The sequence below is a fragment of the Anabrus simplex genome, chromosome 3 (genome assembly GCF_040414725.1).
Source record: "Anabrus simplex isolate iqAnaSimp1 chromosome 3, ASM4041472v1, whole genome shotgun sequence".
Classification (NCBI taxonomy): Eukaryota; Metazoa; Arthropoda; class Insecta; order Orthoptera; family Tettigoniidae; genus Anabrus; species Anabrus simplex.
The window spans coordinates 98,259,144-98,279,344 of record NC_090267.1 but is presented as its reverse complement, the minus strand read 5'-3'; the positions used below and the strand labels follow the sequence as shown (position 1 = coordinate 98,279,344).

The window sequence follows — 20,201 nt, the reverse complement described above, 5'->3', positions numbered from 1 at the left end:
AACCTGAACTTTCATATAAGAAAATACGGCACTGCAGTGATAACTGTCTCACCATGTTAACAGCTGAGATTCTGACTGGCGACTGATGCTTGCCAGGTCGAACACGAGCCAGCTGCTTGCAACGTCAAGAACTATGCGCGCGCCTCCCGTACTGCAGCATACGTATCGGAGAGTAAACAAGGCCACTTTGACGGTCTTAGTTAACATGAGAGACTGTGTACAGCAGAAAGTTACATACAATGATCAGGGTGGAAATTAACGCGCAATTGTTCCATTATCTTCATTCCCACAGACACATATTGTATAACCCAAGCTATTCTCAAGAACCGGCGTTTATTTGTAGAGAATTTGAACACTGAGAAGCTGATTTGATTTCCTGCAATAAGCATGAACAGGTCTATGAATCTTCTCTTGGCTATGCCACTACTTTCTTCAGTCAGCTATTTTCCATGGAATTTCTAGTACTCAATTAAATTAAATCCGAAGGAGTATATACAGGGTGTTCGAAAACAACGTGAACGGGGTATATGAGCATTAGAGCGTTGGTCATACTGATAGGTAATTTGAAAAAAATATGTCGATATCTCGCGTCATTGTCATTTTATCAGCTACTGAAGTTAGCCAATCAGATCGCTTCGCGGGCGAATTCAAATGAGCTTAAAAAGGCGCTGTTGCTAAATCTGCACGTGGCTTGGTCGGGCTTGACAGCCACGCCTAGAAATGAGCATCAAACACTAACACACCAACACACCGTGGGTTTCAGCCAATGACACCGTAGCGCGCTTGCTGTGGCCCGAACCTATCAGCAGGGAGGTCCTTGTTCAAGTGTCTCCCCTGGAGAAGTTTATTTCTACTATTGGCGCTCTCAAGCCGGTCATAAGCCACGTGCAGATTTAGCAACCCCGCCTCGCAAAGCACATATGAAATCGCCCGCGAGGCGATCTGATTGGCTAACTTCAGCAGCTCATAAAAATATATAACGCCACGAAATATCAACGTATATTTTTCAAATTACTGATCCGTATGACCAACGCTATAATGCTCATATACCTGGTTCGCGTTGTTTCCAACCATCCTATATAGCATGGAATAAAATATCTCTTCAGTCATTGTATTCCTGAACAAAGAATATTTATCACATTTACATACAATAGCTTCCTTGAATAACATCGGAAACACGATGGAATGTTTCACATTTATCTCATATCATAATAGCAATTATTATATATCTGGAAAAATATACATAATGAGTCAATAACAAGATTCACTCAAATAATTCCCAATCGTTAAAGATATACACATTTTGTTTTCATATCACGGAGATCGTGAAATAATATGCTGTCCTTTTCCGTGGGATTATTAGTAACAGAGATCTAGAAACGAACTTTATTTTTAAATGGATACAAGTTTTATCCACCAGCATAGCAATATTGAATTAGGCAAATTTAACAGCGTGATTGCTTTTAAAGTACACTTGGACACGATTAATCAGAAAGGAACCAACCATCATGGAGAATATAGTCAGAACACTTACGGTCACAGTTAAACCGATGGCTCCTTTCTATTGAATAAAGGTAGTTCAAATAAAGGAACCACTGGCTAGTGGATGAATATAAAAGTGTTCATTTTCTACGAAGATGAAAGCGGTCATTACCTGATTTCTGTCCGACTCGTTGGCTGAATGGTCAGCGTACTGGCCTTCGGTTCAGAGGGTCCCGGGTTCAATTCCCGGCCGGGTCGGGGATTTTAACCTTCATTGGTTAATTCCAATGGCCCTGGGGCTGGGTGTTTGTGCTGTCCCCAACATTCCTGCAACTCACACATCACACATAACACTATCCTCCACCACAATAACACGCAGTTACGTACACATGGCAGATGCCGCCCACCCTCATCGGAGGGTCTGCCTTACAAGGGCTGCACTCGGCTAGAAATAGCCACACGAAATTATTACCTGATTTCTTTCTTCTAAAATGGAAATGCCCTATTTATGTCGAGTAAATTTTCTGACAACAATATTATTTAAAAATTAATAGGTTTAGGACGGGTTCCTGGTTACATGAACGAATCGTATCCTGAAATTTCATTTAAAGTTTTGTCTTAAACAGTAGATAATAATTGTTTTCACGCAAATCAGTAAAATTAGCGGTAAATTAATAAATGCCATTATTACTAGAAAAATATATACCCACATATTTTTCTCCATTACTACTCTAAATTCTACTACGTCACAGTGCTTCAATATGCCGTTTTTTCATGTATCAAACACTTTTGTGTGTGAAGTCTCTGCTGACTTCTTTGAACTTCCTTGCTTTACTTTCCTTTGCTTTGCTTCATCTTACTTAGTGGGGCGAGTTGTTGACTCGCACCCATGGAAAAGGACATCATATTGTTTCATAATGGAAATTCCAAGTTCCCGATGGGGAAATTAGATATTTTCACATCGAATTCCCTCATCGAGGATTTTCCATTACGAACTGCCAGACAAGTATACCTATAACAATTGCATTGTGGAGATTTATCTTCCGTATGCAGTTATCAGATTGGGCTTTTGAAAAATTCACCTGCTGGTTTTCCATTCTCCTGCACTAAGGCGAATGCCGGGACAGTTACTTTGCAGGACACTGCCGCTAACCGCTCACCTTTACAGCACACAAATATCCCTGGCCTCTGAGAGGGCATTACCCTCTAGGAGGCCTGTCGTACCCCCTCAGAGTACAGAATGAAAATTTTTGTAATAATTCACCTGCATACACCCCAACGTCAATGGGCAGGACCTGGCATAGCCCACTCCGATGCGTCTAGCGTCAGGCCTAAGAACAAATACCTTCATAAAGTCTAAAAACATGAAAGAAGAACGACAATATCTTAAACGGGCCAGAATATATTTGAGTTGAACGTCGTATTGACTCGGTTTACGTACAGGATGACCCACAAGTCCGTTAACATCTGACGAGGCAATACACGGAATATTGGAGGTAGAGAGGTAATAAATGAAACACATGAATGGTATGGTATGGAAATTTATTGGCACTAAAATAAAGTACACAAAATGACCAAAGGATGACGCTTCGAACGATACCCAAGCAATAAATAGCATAATAATCGAGATTTAGCAAAGACGATGTTCTTTATAACAACATGTCGACCGACATTCATCAACAATACATGTAATGGAAGGACAATGTTGTGAACAGCACTGTACAGCATAACCATAGGTACGATGAAAAATTGCCGTCGATCTTGTCTTTTAGCTTTCCTAATGTGGTCGGACGATCGTGATAGACTTCCGACTTCAAGTAACCCCACAACCAATAATCACACGGACTGAAGTTGGGGGACCTGGGAGGCCAAGCATGACATGCCGCGATTGCAGGCACATCTGACGCCCTCTCTCAAGCAGCTCCTTTTATACCGTACATGGGTCTCATGCGGCATCTAGCGCTATCTGTTGGCCTGTTTGTGCACTCGTTGTTGGTGTCAATAAAACCCCATGTCATGTCAAGCAAGTGTGACCATTTGTACCTCACGCGTTGCTGTCCAGCGCCATCTGTTGCTCATTTTGTGTACTTTACTTTGGTGTTAATAAAACCTGGTGTCCTGTCAGTCATGTGTGTCACCTCCCTACCTCTAATATTTCATGAAGTACTACTTCATCAAATGTTAACGGACTTTTGGATCACCCAGCATTTCACAGAAAATAGTTTCTGTAGCTTTATAAATACTTATCTTGCACATAACATAGAAGAAACATTAAATAATGACGTCTCATTTTTCAGTGCATAGCTAAAGAAACAGTACACCATTTGAGATAAAAATTAAAACTTCAACATTAACTTACAGCCTAGACTTCTAGCATATCACCGCTAAGATGAGAACACACACGTTCTAAGAAGTCAATATGCTAAGGTACTCGTGGAACCTGGCACTATCCATGCCACACTAGGGCAATGAATAGGGGTTAAAAGGACTGATTAAAGCTTGTAATTCTAGGGTGACAACCACTACATACTGGTCATGATTTTAAACAGTTGTATATAAAACTATGTTCACTGTACGCTTTCTCGTGGATCTGAGGAGGGGATGGAAAAATATTCCATTATAAAACTTGGAGGGTGTACTAACACAGCACCCTGGAGTGCTCAGTATTTTAAGACAAATAGATTATATGGAGTGCAGAGACCGAAACATAAAAGAGGAATGCGAGTAGCTAGAGGTACTGAGTCTATGTTCTCCGACTAGTTTGAAGCACTTAGAGTTCCTCGGTAAGTACTATGGGGGCCTGGGAAGTGGTGGAAGAGGGGGTACCTGCCTTGGGGGTCTGTGCCTCTGACTTATCCGCTGACTGTTGCTGCTGTGGCGGCTGCTGCCCGTTGATCTTGATCTCGTTCACGGAGTGAGACCGCGAGTGGTTGGCCACACTGAGGCTCGGCAGGATTTGAGTCGCAGACTGCGAACGGGTATGGCCATTTGTACCTCGAGGACCCGTACTGCTGAACTGCTCCCTCAGCGCCATCTGGTACGCCACCTCGAAAGCTTGACCCAAAGTAAGAATGATTTCAGTGGCTTGGTCCTAGAACAAAAGATACAGTATATTTTATTTAATCTCATTAATAATAATTTCGTGTGGCTATTTCTAGCCGAGTACAGCCCTTGTAAGGCAGACCCTCCGATGAGGGTGGGCGGCATCTGCCATCTGTAGGTAACTGCGTGTTAATGTGGTGGAGGATAGTTTTATGTGCGGTGTGTGAGCTGCAGGGATGTTGGGGACAGCACAAACACCCAGCCCCCGAGCCATTGGAATTAACCAATGAAGGTTAACATCCCCGACCCGGCCAGGAATCGAACCCGGGACCCTCTGAAGCGAAGGCCAGTACGCTGACCATTCAGCCAACGAGTCGGACATTTAATCTAATTATGAAGATGGTGATGATGTTTGTTGTTTATAGGGCCTAACAGCTAGGTCATCAGCCCTTAATCGTACGACGTGCATCAAAATGACACGATAATTAAAACATAAAACTGCATCCACTGACGAGACTCTAAGACGAATAATGATGAAACAAATGGCCTATGAATCCAAAACAGTCAGTGGATCGAATTCGCAATTTCATGTTTTCAGAGATGATGCTTGTTGTCTAAAGGGGCCCAAAATGCAGATCACTGGCCCCCCATAATAGCAATCACTAGTAAAGCAGAACCATGATGTTCTTCCTATAGTTGTACTAATCACAGACTCATTGTGTTTCTCGCATGTTGATACTTTTTAATTTCGTGTGGCTATTTCTAGTCGAGTGCAGCCCTTGTAAGGCAGACCCTCCGATGAGGGTGGGTGGCATCTGCCATGTGTAGGTAACTGCGTGTTATTGTGGAGGATAGTGTTATGTGTGGTGTGTGAGTTGCAGGGATGTTGGGGACAGCACAAACACCCAGCCACCGGGCCAATGGAATTAACCAATGAAGGTGAAAATCCCCGACCCGACCGGGAATCTAACCCGGGACCCTCTGAACGAAAAGCCAGTACACTAACCATTCAGCCAACGAGTCGGACATGTTGATACTGATCACAGGTAATCTAGACCCATGGTATGTCACACACAATGGCACCACTGACAGGTAACACAAACGCGTGGTGTTTCGCACATAAGGGTACTACTCACAAGCAACGCAAACCCGTGGTGTTTCTCATATAGTGGTACTAATCACAGGCCACGTATATTCATGGTGTTGCTCACATAGACGTAGGAAATGGAGAGACACAGTGCATCATACACTATGGTAACACCCACAGGTGTTCTTCATATAATGGTATTATTATATTATTTACTGTCAGGCAATGCAGACGCATGGTTTTCGTCACATAGTGGTACTAATCACGGGCGACAGGCTGACGCGGAATTGACCCTTGTTAATAACCATGAGAACTGCCCTTCACAGCAAATGCTGGAAACCGGGATTTCGATTCACCACCCGGTTGCTGTCACATGTCTGCGCGTGCGCACCTCCTCATGCTCTGTCCCCAGTACGTCGCTGTGTCATTACGTGTGAGTGAGTGAGTGAGTGAGAGGATCAGACGCGTTTAGTGACCACTTCAACGCAACACAAAATGGTCTGCACGATAAAATAGAGCGTGTTCACTGTCGAGTGTTATACGAAGGAAGATTCGTGGAAAAGCCTGTGCAGAACTGTTTGTGCACCGGGCGATTTGGCGGTGCGGTTAGGGGCGCGCAGCTGTGAGCTTGCATCCGGGAGATAGTGGGTTCGAATCCCACTATCGGCAGCCCTGAAGATGGTTTTCCGTGGTCTCCCATTTTCACACCAGGAAAATGCTGGGGCTGTACTTAAATTAAGACCACGACCGCTTCCTTCCTATTCCTAGGCCTTTTCTATACCATCGTCGCCATAAGAACGGTCTGTGTCGGGGCGACGTAAAGCAAATTGAAAAACAAAAACTATGTGTGTGCAAGAGTTTAAGACTTGAATTGTTTTGGGAAAAACCACCAGCAAAGTCTGCAATGAAAAACTTAGAGGAAAAATGACGTGAAACGGGAACGGACACCGTAACTATCCGAAAAAGAGTTCGAACACCAGAATACATTTCTCGAGTGAAGGAAAGCCTGTAACGAAGTTCGACGCCCCCCATCCACAGAGAGTTCGAAAGTAATCAAAGTAATATCTAGTTTGAGAGCGAGTAAATGACAAGTTATAGGCCTACAGAGTGGGCAATATAAAACTAGCCCGGAAGGGGAACTAAACAGGAAATGTGGCATTACTCCGTGAATATTAGCTGTACCGAAATGACATGAAAAACTTGGCGCAGGACCGGCAACAGTGGAAGAGGTTCATCCCATGACAAGACCTGCCATAAGGCAGAACACCTAGATAGATAGAAATGTTATTCATACATGTTCGTTTGGCCAACTCCTGTCCCGTTTCTCTACGGGGCCATTAATAGGTGGGATGAATTTGAGGTGGCGGATTTTTATGACCGGATGCCCTTCCTGGCGTCAACCTCACCAGGTGAGCTAATGAGATCAAATTAATGACGTGATAGTACGAAGAGAGAGGTTGAAAACCGGTGCTGGCACACAGCCTATACCAAAGCGTCTGCTCAAGGTTTCACATCGCCGTCTGACGGACGAATCACCGTCAACAGCGTCATATGCCCTCACTCCATATGAGCACTGCGGAGAGGTTTGGAATTTAATCCCGGCTTTTGGCACGCAGTCTAGTGATTAGATAGTGTATACCACCACATCTCCAACCCTGCCGGCCAATATTCCGATGGTGAATTTTTTTCGACCAACGGTACTCGAACCGACTAACCACGGTGTCAGACCGTTTAGAAGTCAACGCCGGCGACCAGGCGGGCTGAAATATTATACACAAATAAATATGTAAAATATAATTTCCTATATTTTACGTTCCACACCTTTCTATTGAACGAGGGATAACAACGGAAATATTACGTTGTTCACAAACTTTCAAATACCTACGAAATTATTACTTCTACATAAAGAAGTAGGTCCTATACATAAGAAAAGTTATAAAAATCTGCTTTTCAAAACTGTATAGCTGATTAAACTTTAACACAGATGCGGGTAAATATTGTAGACGACCACGGAGCCCTTAGCTGAGTCCTGGCATTGCTTTAACTTATTTGTGCCAGGCTCCTGACTTTTATATATCCTATCCCTTGGTCAACTCTTGTTCTTTTCCGACCCCGACTGTATTTGCGAGCCCTGGGGAGTCTTCCATTTTCACGCCCTTCCAGGATCTTTTCTTCCTTTGGCCCATACCTACATTTTTTGGAGGGTCGGATCCTTGACATTTTTTCTCCCTGATTAGTGTTATAGTCTATAGAGGATGTTTGCCTAGTTGTACTCCCTCTTAAAACAATAATCACCATCACCATCATCACCACCACTGGGAAAGAACTAACTGATGGTGATTGTTGCTGCAATTGCTTTTATAAGCTGAAAAACCGTGTGGTTATTAGTGGTTATTAATGACGCAGACATTCCGAGGCGTCTGCATACCAAGCCGACCAACCAATGGATTGAACTACGATTCCTTCAAGGAAGTATCAAGAAATATAAATAAATAAATAAATTAGTTTCTTTTGATCTGGAAGATAATGAAATAAGAATACAAACGTGAAGGAATGATCACTGAACGAATGCGAAAAAAAAAGAAGGAGAAAAGGGGGATGAAAGCCAACCCCTCGAATGCCGCAATATCACCGAGTCTCAAGAAAACAAAATGTGATAGCTTACGATATCTAAAGCCTTAAAATTGACTACTACTACTACCCCTGAAGGGGGAGACGGGCCTCAGGCGGTGACGCCTGATGGTGACGGAGATGTGTGCGGAAGGTGAAGAGGCTGGCGGCCATTGACTCTCCCGGCATTCGCCTTAGTGCAAGTGAATGGAAAACCACGGAGAACCATTTTCAGGACAGCCGACGTCTGGGGGCTGGTCCCTTCCTTTCCTTCTTTCGAATGCAGAGGTGTAGAGCCAAGGTAGAGCCGTGGCCACCCGTCGTCTGCTCCGTTGGTCGGTCGGTCGGAGTGCAGAGCTGTCGGACCACGGACCAGCCGTGGCCCCATTATGCCGAAGACTACTCTCTTTCTGCAACCGCCAACCACTAAAACGTATTAACATTTATCAACAATAGCATTACACTGACTACCGTTGTTAGTTGAGGCCACTGCCACTCTACTCCGCGAGGAATGGCATAACTGCTGCAATTAAAAATACTAACTTTTCAACGGGTACTAAACAGCTAGTTGAAATAATAAGATTATGATACACTTCAGACGTAAAAGGGCAGATTTCCTGTTCAACAGTAATATACCAGTACTCCAGACACGAAATCCAAATTTTCCTACTCAACAATAAGAGCGTGGTATATTCCAGAGGTGAAATCCAAAATGTCATATTCCACTGTAAGATAGTGATGAATTCTAGATGTGAACTGTAACACAACAACGGCGCTAATTAAAGGTCAAGTAACTCACCATGGTTTGAACACAGAAGACATGACAGTAGTGACTCTTGCTTTCGTGGTCCTTGGTGATGTACGCGAAGTGCGTCAGGTCGTCCGCATCCTGACACGCGCAATGGATGTTTCTTATTTCATGTTCGCACACCAGTTCCTGCAAGGTAACATTCAATATTAGGCTACTAATAGCAAGTACACCCGAATGCAAAGTTATGAAACTATTTAAAAGTACAGAACTGTGTTTCAACGAACAGATTATCAATTCACTCAATCAAATATAACGAATTAGTATTGCTCAAGTTTCAAACTAGAAGCACTGTGGGGATTGTAAGTAAAAAAGTACAGTCGAAATCGGTTGTGTCAAAGCTGCAAGTTTTATGCTGCACACTTAGACTGCATGGTTAATTAACAGAATAAAGTTACAACTTAAAATATATATATATATATATATATATATAAGTGAAATAAGAACTGTACTGTATTTGTGGAGTAGGGCAGTGAGAAATGCCATTGGTTTTCGCTTGTTCTTGGCTTCTTAAACCATCTAAGTAACTTTTTTTTTTTTTGCTAGGGGCTTTACGTCGCACCGACACAGATAGGTCTTATGGCGACGATGGGATAGGAAAAGCCTAGGAGTTGGAAGGAAGCGGCCGTGGCCTTAATTAAGGTACAGCCCCAGCATTTGCCTGGTGTGAAAATGGGAAACCACGGAAAACCATCTTCAGGGCTCCCGATAGTGGGATTCGAACCTACTATCTCTCGGATGCAAGAGTAACTATTTTAACACCGAGCTCGATAGCTGTAGTCGCTTAAGTGCGGCCAGTATCCAGTATTCGGGAGATAGTAGGTTCGAACTCCACTGTCGGCAGTCCTGAAAATGGTTTTCCGTGGTTTCCCATTTTCACACCAGGCAAATGCTGGGGCTGTACCTCAATTAAAGCCACGGCCGCTCCCTTCCCACTCCTAGCCCTTTCCTGTCCCATCGTCGCAATAACACCTATCTGTGTCGGTGCGACGTAAAGCAAGTGACAAAAAAAAAAGAAAGAAAAAGTAAAGATTCTTCAATATCTTTGTGCTCGGATGATCTGGCCCGCTTGATTTTAGATTTTTCTTCGAAAAGAGACTTATTTTCTGTCTGTCCTTCCAAATTGCAGAAATTGTTCAGAGTGATACCCAGTATTCCTTCGCCATGCTGACGATTATTTCCCATTTTCCAATCGCCATATTATGTGTAATTTTTCTTCAGTATGAAACACTTTTCTTTTGCGACATCTTCAACAGCGCTGCTTGCCTTGACTATTTAATACAATAATAAGCGTTACATTGTTGTCACAAATCCCCAAAAACGTAAAAAACAAAAATCAACATTGCACGTTATAGCCGATACATTTCTCAAATGTGATTAAAATACGTCGTTTAATATGACACGTCATAATATGCGACGTCGAACTAAGCGATTTTTAAAATGCATTATTTATATAGGATTTATTCGGGACCGTTAGATTTCGCCGTTATATCTAATACGTCTTCAAAGCGATGTTGCACTAAACGGGTTCGACTGTAGTTGCACAAATACAAGCGTCTCGATATAACACTGCGATAATACGTCCTGGCCAATCACAACGTATTCTCGTAATGTGTGTGTGGCGGGGGGTGGGGGTGGGGACCGTGGCCACTTTTATTGCCATAATCCTCTTGCTTTGGTCATGGTGACTAGTTTACGTTGATCAGCTGATGAGGGCATCTATGATGTAATCCAGCCTACTTATGCCAGCTGCACTATATAAGTCTGTCTGATAAACTACAATAGAAAAATGAAATTGATCACAGTAATATTTAAAACTCGGATACGAAATAATGCGACATTTTTTGCGTTTAAGATACTATGAATATTTTCAAGTTAAGTTACTCCGAAATCCGAGACAGTGCTTTTATTAATCCACATTCACAGTTACGACACCTATAGTTTTGTATAAGATGTTAAAATTTTCAAGCTTTCTTAGCAGAAAGAATGCAGATTAGGGGGGATTAAGTAAGTTATTTAATTATAATATAATTGATGAATTATGAAGTCTATCGTCACTGATATGCATTTAGGACTGTCGATACGTCCAGCAATTCACGTCAGTGCTTTTATTAGCCCACATTTACAATTACATAACCTGTAGTTTTGCAGCGTACGCGTTGTTAAAATGTTCAAGCTTGGTTAGCAGAAAGAGTAACGATTAGGGGTATTCTTTTACGTGTGATAATATCATTGTTGAATTATGAAGGATTCCAACTTGTCAATGATAATTGATCTGCATTTAGTTCCCAGTTGGCAGATTCCCTCTCATTTTACCTAGTCTTTTCTTAAATGATTTCGAAGAAATTGGAAATCTAACGAACATTTCCAAGTGAACTTATTGACCACATGTTGACACAGTTCAAACAAAAGAAATTCCCTCCATTTACGAAAAAACAATACTGACATACAGTATGTACTACAAATCATGCCAAATGACAGCACTTTCGCAAAAGGCCCCTGTGGGTGGGGGCGGTATCCCTGCCTGTCGTTAGAGGCGACTAAAGGGGGTCCCAGTGCTCTAAACTTGGGAGCGTGGGTTGGCGTCCACGGGGCCCTTGGCTGAGTCCTGTCATTGCTCTCACTTACTTGTGCCAGGCTCCTTATTCTCATCTATCCTGTCCGACCTCCCTTGGTCAACTCTTGTTCTTTTACGACCCCGACGGTATTACAGCATTAGAAACTTAGGGAGTCTTTCATTTCCATCCCCCTCGTGGCCCTTGCCTTTCTTTGACCGATATCTACATTTTTCGAAGTGGTGTATTCCTTCCATTTTTCTATCTGATTAGTGTTATGGTTGCCTAGTAGTACTTGCTCTTGAAACAATAATCACCACCACTACCACTTTCGCAAAAGGCATAGGCCATTAGCGGCCGTGCTTTTCGAGAATGAATTCTGATTGGCCAGGTCGTATTACCGTAGTGTTATACCGATACGCTTGTGCACAAATCAGTGCAGAAATATAACAAAACAGTAAAAATGTTTACAATAATGTCGAAACAGAGAACAGAGGTTGGTAGTGGCAGGGTAACAGAACTGTGGCCTCCCTCAACAACAACCTTAGGAAACCACAGAGATTGTCGGAAAAATTATTTCGTACAATGAAAGGGAAAAGTTGGTTGCTTAGTTGGCTGGTTGGTGATCGTTGTTTTAAGAGGAAGTACAACTGGGCAACCAGCCTCTATTAACACTTATCAGAGGGAAAATATGGAAGGGATCCGACACTTTGCAAAATGACAGTATCGACCAAAGAATGAGAAGGGCCACGAAGGGTGTGAAGTTAAAGACTTCCTAGGCCTCGAATACTCTACCACCGTCGGAGTCGAAAAAGTACAAGACTTAACCAAAGAAGGTCGGATAGGATAGATGACAGTGAGGAGCCTGGCACAAATAAGTGGACGAAATGCCAGGGCTCAGCTGCCGTTTATAGGTGATCCTCTCAACTGTTGGCAACAATGAGCGGTAGTGTATTCGATGGTTGAGGCTATAATATATATGCCAAATATCACTCACTCACTCACTCACTCACTCACTCACTCACTCATCACAATATTTTAGTAACCATCCGGCAGATAAGAATAAAATTTGGCACAGGGGCTCCTGTTAGGTCATAACATAACACATTCATATGACATCTTTTTCAGCATGAGTGATGGTAACTCCATATGTGTTACCCTGTGTACTGAGAATTTCTTTCCGAGGGTGAAATGAAATAATTGTCGTCACGTTCGTCCTCACTTACCTGAGTCAGCGTGTTGAGGAACTTGACTCCTCGGTACGAGATGGCCAGCACGATGTCAGGAGTGGACTTGGATTCTTTGGTCGACTTCTTCAACTTCTGGATTGACTTCTTGGTCGATTCCGTTCCGCGGAGCTCCTTCACCACGGTTGATCCCAAATACTGCATCAAGAAACAAATACTCATAATGACAAAAGAGAATAATGAGTTTCACTCATGCAACAATTTCAGAAAAACACAAGAGAACAAGCGTAATGCCTACAACTTAACATAAATTGTCATCCATACAGATAAAGGTGAGTTGTCTCCTCAGTTACTAGTTCCCCCTCCCCGAGGGGAAGGATTTCCATCGCACCGACACAGATAGGTCTTATGGCGACGACGGGACAGGAAGGGAAAAGAGTGGAAAGGAAGCGCCCGCGTGGCCTTAAGGGGTGACATGCACGAATATTATTGATTTTTAAAACTCTCTGACACTTTGACATTTTTTATCAAATCAAATCAAATCAAATCAAATCAAATCAAATCAAATCAAATCAAATCAAATCAAATCAAATCAAATCAAATCAAATCAAATTAAATTAAATTAAATCAAATCAAATTTCCGCGATGATCGCCTTGTTTGACCAACCAGAAATGAAATAGCGAATGGCTTTCAATGCCGGGAGTGTACGAGGGCATGTTCGGCTCGCCAAGTGAACATCGTCTGATTTGACGCCAGTAGGCGACCTGCGCGTCGTGATGAGGATGAAATGATCATGAAGACGACACATACACACAGCCCCCGTGCCAACGGAATTAACCAATGATGGTTAAAATTCACGACCCTGCCAGCAATCGAACCCGCACCTCCTGTGACCAAAGGCCACCATGCTAACCATTTAGCCATGGATGATCAACCAGAAATGACGCTCCACTGCCTTCTTCATTACCCCTAAGTGTGATACCACCGACTGCCTGGCAAAACAGACGTAAAGACTTCAGCGGAGATGAAAAAAGAAAGAAAAGGAATGCATGAAAAAAAATGGGGGGGGGGCTTGGCACTTGACGCGCATGTGTTAGAAATTTAGTGCACTTGGGTACTGAATTCAACAATCTTTTTTTGGGACCAGGTTCAAAACATAATAATTTAGCAACGTCAGCAACAACAACAACAACAACAACAACAAAAAGTCATAATTTTGAGGAATTTCGTACATGTAGGCCTAATTCCTTAATTTAGGTACAGCCCTAGCATCTGACTGGTGTGAAAATGGGAAACCACATAAAACCACCTTCAAGGCTACCGACACTGGGGTTCGAACCCAATGTCGAGGGAAAGAGTGACTGCATAAATGTGCTCATCTTCTGGTTATTGCGAGACGTTTAGTCGCAACGTTCTTATGGAGCATGTAATCACTGCAGTATTCACACAAGCAAAAGTGGGTATTCTGGATTCACCCTCCGATTCCGGTAGTCATTTAGATTCAGAAAAAATTTGCTGCCAACGTGACGTCAATAACTCTGCCAGATGAAATTAAATTAAACAGCAGCAATCAAAACTATAAACACCTGGAAACTAGTGGCGCAGGGGGTTTTACAACAAATTTGCAATCAGATCAAAACGAGTGTACTTTTGAGGCAATTCACAGTGCTACCCATAGGAAAACAGCTTTAAGATAATTAACTACATATGCCAGTCACCACTGTGCGGTAAACACACAGTACTTCCCACCCGGAAGGCTGCGGTTGTCTGAGGAACACAAGTTAGAAGAAAAAATTGTCATCACTATAATCTCTGTCGCCGGCCCCATGGTGTAGGGGTAGCGTGCCTGCCTCTATCCCGGAGGCTCCGGGTTCGTTTCCCGGCCAGGTCAGGGATTTTTCTCTCGACCTGAGGGCTGGTCAGCCTACGTGATCAGAATTGAGGAGCTATCTGACGGTGAGATTGCGGCCCCGGTCTCGAAAGCCCAGAATAACGGCCGAGAAGATGCGTCGTGCTGACCACACGACCTTTCGTAATTTGCAGGCCTTCGGGTTAAGCAGCGGTCGCTGGGCAGGCAAAGGCCCTTTCAAGGGCGTTAAGTGCCGTGGGGTTTGGTTTATTAAATAATCTCTGTCACTCTGGGAAGTGTTTTCTCTACTACAACATAACTGGTGAAAATATTTCCTAACACGCAGTGGCTAAAGTCACTCAGATAATCACTAAGGCTCGGATATTAAAGAAAAGTTATATTTCTTTCCTAAACTCATTTTACTCGAAATTTGAAAAATAACTGAATGATGACCCAGTTTAAAGCAATTTTATGTTGCATATAAATGCATATATCGGCCATTTTTATTGTTTTGGTCACATTTTGCTCATTTTAATGATATAAGATCATATTTGGTTATATTTTGAGCATTTATATTTAAATTGAGGCGTTGTTTTAAGCACGGTACATGTTATCTGCGTCGAGTTTCAAATGCAGGACTCTTAAAATACTATAGTAGGTATACTTTTCTTTCTTTTTCCCTAAACACACAGGAGCAGGTTTAGAGGCCGTGATTCCGAGAAAGTGATGATGGACGAACATACGCCGACAGATACCAAAAAAGTATTCTAACACTTCGATTATTTTTGGTCTTTCCTTATGAAAACATAGTGACAACTGCGCCTCAGAGCTATGCTACTGAATGAATATAGACTATAACGTTTTAACGTGCCTACTGCAGGTCTCTCAGTTTGTGTCTGCTGTATTACCGCTTATCACTTTTTGGTAGGTTTAATATTAATAACACACTCACACTCGCTACCTGTCCCTAAAATGCCTAAGTCATATTTTCCTTTTCTTAGGTCATATTTAGATAATTTTTAGAGAATATTTGCTTGCATGTTTTGTACTTCTTTAGGTCATAAACTTCCGAACCCTAATAATTAATAATATTACTATACATACTACAGGTTATCAGTCACTCTATAAACAAACAAAATAGTCCACACGCGGCTAAGAATCATTGTGCATCACGCCCATAAAACCAAGGAATGCTAATAAATAAGCCAACCGCTCTCCTAAACCCCCGAATTACTGGGGATCGATTTCGCACTGCAAGTATAATAATAATAATAATAATAATAATAATAATAATAATAATAATAATAATAATAATAATAATAATAATAATAATAATAATAATAATAATAATAATAATAATAATAATAATAATAATAATAATTTTAAATCCCATTGGAATTGCACGATACAAGAATATAAAACAACTCCGCACAATGGATCATCATAACATTAGCAGACAAAAGGAACCAACACACATATCTCATTGACATCGCTATCACGAATGACCACAATATGCAATAGAAACACAGGGAGAAGATTGAAAAACATATTCCGCTGGCTATGGAAGTAGCATGAATCTGGAAACAAGAGAGTGAGAATTTATCCTTTTTTATGCCAAAATCATTTCCCGAATACCTAAATATACAGAATCTCTCCATAAACACTCACGACATGGCACAAAAGGCTGCAATTGTAAAGACCTGCAACATAGTCAGAACATTCCTAAATGCTCATCACGGACCTTAAGTAGAACGCACTTAAACCTCCATACTTAAAGCTAAACTAGTGAAGAGACAATTAATAGTTGTATTGTATAATCCTCACTGCATATATCCTACTGTAAACTTGTGTAAACATGTAAATCATGACTGAGCGTTGTGTTTAGTAGTATCGAAATACAAGCTGCATTACCAAAAAAGGGGAAACTACTCCATGATGGTCACAAATCTTCTGTGAGAAACTGTACCAAGATAATAGGTTACCTACGAGAATAAAGGACTCGATCATTGAAGGTACGAAAAGTAGAGGGAAGCCAAGACGGCGATATTTACTGTCAGTATCTAAAGATTTAAAGGTAAGCGATAAGGACGTGAACGAGATCACAGAGCTAGTTACAAATAGTAGATTGTGGAGGCGTTTAGTAAATTAACAGACGCTTGCAGACTGAACGCTGAAAGTCTGTATGTTGGGTATTCAGCCCGAAGGCTGGTTTGATCCTCTACAGCTCCACCAACAGCTGTCATAGATAGCTTAGGTGTCACTGAAAAGGCATACTAGGGAAGTGAGGAGTGAGGTAGTTTCCCGTTGCTTTCCTCGCCGACCCAGAAGTTGCTATTGCATATCAGTCTGCCAAGCCCACTGAAATGCATGCACCAACCGACCCTATGAGCGATATTTTCACACCATTCAGAACAGGGACTGGCTGCATAAGGAATGGTATTACTACCATCGCTCATACCTCGGTCACTTTCATATTGTCAAAGCCACGGATGAGACTGAGACAGGTCAATGAAAGTAACAAATTTATTCTAGCCCATACCAGAAGACATAGTGCACTGTAAACACTACATCCTACCAGCAAAGGCAGCCCATGCTGAAGATTTAGGTATGGATGTATTTATTATTATTATTATTATTATTATTATTATTATTATTATTATTATTATTATTATTATTATTGTACCGGTTGGTACACCTCTACGCCGCACTTTTGAATTTTCCACCTTAAAGTACTCCCCTACAGCAGGAACTCTGAACTTTAAAAACTGAATTATCTCAACAGTTTCTCAGAAGATGTCACTGTGTTAATTTCGAACTGCTTTTGTTTACTAATTATCAAGAAGTGTGGACATTCTCTCACAGATGTCTCTACCCTGGTGCGAAGTGAAGGAACTTTTCTTGAAGATATTTTATACTCATAAGTTTTCCTATAACTAAATTTCGTTCTTTCATTTGTGGGTTGGCAATACTAAGATTTTCTTTCCGCCAGTTTTGAACTTAGCCAGTCAATAATTTCTGCAATTAATTTCCAACCTATCATGTCTTTCTTCTTCGATGTTGATGTGTAACTCTAAGCTACCCAATAAAGTTGAGTGGGTGTGTCTTAATTATTCATGAAAGGTCTAGAACTTTCCCCGAGGGTTTAAAACTGCTGATTTTCACGGCTCGTGGCCACTTCAACAACATCTAGTTTAGTGTATGGAAGTATAGCAGGGGGCGGGTAGCGCCTCTTCCTTCGGGCAGCAGCTCTTCAACAAAGGTAATGACCGTTTAACATCTTTATTTCTTGCTAGCTCAGCAGTTTAACGCTCGGGGAAGGTCCGAAACTTTTTCAATGTAACCTACCTGTCTAAAAATGTAACTTAGTGCCGGCTTATGTAAAATTTTCTTATTACTTTAACTGTAAATCGGGGATAGAGAGTGCTTTACCCTCTCGAGTTCTCCTTCATTTTTGATTTGAGGTGACTACGTTTTCATAACCGATTTTCTACTCTTAATGTATTAAAATTTTCTTATACGAGTCACCTCCCTAGCTTGGGGATAGCCCCTGTGCCATCGGCCTAGTGGCTCTTAGGTTTTAAAAAGTGTATTTAGGAATGCTAATCCACGCCTCCTTTCCTTTTTGCATTTAGGGCCATTTAAATTAAACTATTATTTTTCTTTTAAGGCCCTGTAGGCTGGGTACGAGATACCCCTGTTTAATTCTTGTAAGTTGTGCCTCGATGGCAAGTGATTGTAAAGTATAGTATTGCCTTTAATAGGCTTTGAGAGCGGGTCAGCTCTTTCTGGTGTTTTGAAAGGTGCCTCTAGGAGGCTTGACATTACTAGGTGGGAGCAAGTGCTCCATGTAATTAGGGGTTTTCTGCCCTTTGGTAATTTGTGATTGTGGGCTGAGAGCTCAGGAATTATAAAACTTGGGGCTCGAAGCCCAGATCTTGTAATGATCCCCTAAAACTTGTGCTTTCGTGCTCTGGTTTATAAATTATACCTTGTACCTGATTTTTGGCTTGTTGTTGCTTTGTTACTTGTTGAATTTTGAAAGTCTATACGAAAATTGTTAAGTTCTGAAAATATAACCTTTATGGAAATTTTAATTCATCTTTCGGACTTGTAGTTATACCCATTCCAGCCCGCACCTTCTTTCACCTCTGTATTCCACGGGTAACCCCGTAACAATTATGATTATTATTATTATTATTATTATTATTATTATTATTATTATTATTATTATTATTATTAGGCCTATTATTATAAATGCCAACATTGAATATGAGCGAAGCTTCCACGGTGTGAAGAATTATTTAATTTATTTTCCGGGTTGAACCGTGTTGTACTTGTACGCATATCACGTACAGTTTGCCGACGTTTCGAATACATTGCAGTATTCATTGTCAAGGCGACTGAAATACCCCTACTCGATCCGAGGTAATCAGTCTCCCAGGCAGAGTTACACTACTAGAGTGGCCTTGATCTTGGCCTTTTATATCCTAGCCTATCTGGCTGGCGTAAGCCCTGGCTGTCTCGCGAGGCTTCTGGAAAGTTTATGTCACAGCCAGGTAGTGGGGGCTTGCCCGCGCTGTTATGTAATGGGGTTGCGGCCCGTGTGTTTATGTTGTGGTCTGTATGTCTTAAACTATGAATGATGGGCATCCAAGAATTACTGATTTTGTATCCTTCTTCTAAATTTATGTTATTCGGATGTTTCTTGATTTCGATAGCCTCGCGGATTTTTCTTTCCAGATTCCAAGGGATAGCTGCTAGGATCTTGGTCTTGTCAAATGATATTCCGTGCCTAGTTTCGTAGGAATGCTTGGCTACTGCTGAAATATCTGTGTTTTGGTTCTTGGTGTGACGGATATGTTCTTTTAGGCGGGTGGAGATCAGACGTTTTGTCTCACCTACATAACAAGCTCCGCAGCTACATTCAATGTGATACACTCCAGGGGCCTGTAATTCTATTGTGTCCTTTACTGGTGGTAGATAACGGGCTAGCTTACGGTGAGGTTTATAGATAGTTTTTATGTTGTATTTGTCCAGTATCTTGCCGATCCTGTCTGTAGTGTTTTTAATGTATGGCAGTATCGCTGTTTTCTGGCGGGTCAGTTCTTCTTTCCCGTTGTTTTCTCCTGCGACGGTCTTTTCTTTCTTCTCTTCTGATTTTTTAAGGACTCGTTGGATGTTATTGAGCGAGTAGCCATTTTTCCTAAGGGTTTCCGTGAGGTGTTCTTTTTCTTCCTCGAGGTGCTCTGCGTCAGATATCGCTATGGCCCTGTTTACTAGTGATGTTAGGACAGCCTGCTTTTGTGATGGGTGATGATGAGAAGAGGCGTGTAGGTACCTGTCTGTGTGAGTGGGTTTCCTGTATACTGCGCGACTCAGCGTCCCATTGGGGTTACGTATTACTAGCACATCCAGGAACGGTAGTTTTCCGTCTACTTCTATTTCCATGGTGAACTGAATATTTACGTGTATGGAGTTGAGATGGTAAATATTCAGTTCACCATGGAAATAGAAGTAGACGGAAAACTACCGTTCCTGGATGTGCTAGTAATACGTAACCCCAATGGGACGCTGAGTCGC

General features: G+C 41.9%; 1 protein-coding gene across 1 annotated transcript in view; it reads right to left on the bottom strand.

The window, feature by feature from the left end:
* Positions 1 to 895: 895 nt before the first annotated feature.
* LOC136866023 (ankyrin repeat and SAM domain-containing protein 1A) overlaps positions 896 to 20,201 on the bottom strand; it is an 878,495-nt gene continuing 859,189 nt past the window's right edge. The window contains exons 15-17 of the mRNA XM_067142633.2: positions 12,811 to 12,969; positions 9,021 to 9,158; positions 896 to 4,573 (exon numbers count right to left, since the gene is read on the bottom strand). Coding sequence (XP_066998734.2) covers positions 4,253 to 4,573; positions 9,021 to 9,158; positions 12,811 to 12,969 — 618 coding nt within the window. The 3' untranslated portion in view covers positions 896 to 4,252. The remainder of the gene's footprint in view (positions 4,574 to 9,020; positions 9,159 to 12,810; positions 12,970 to 20,201) is intronic.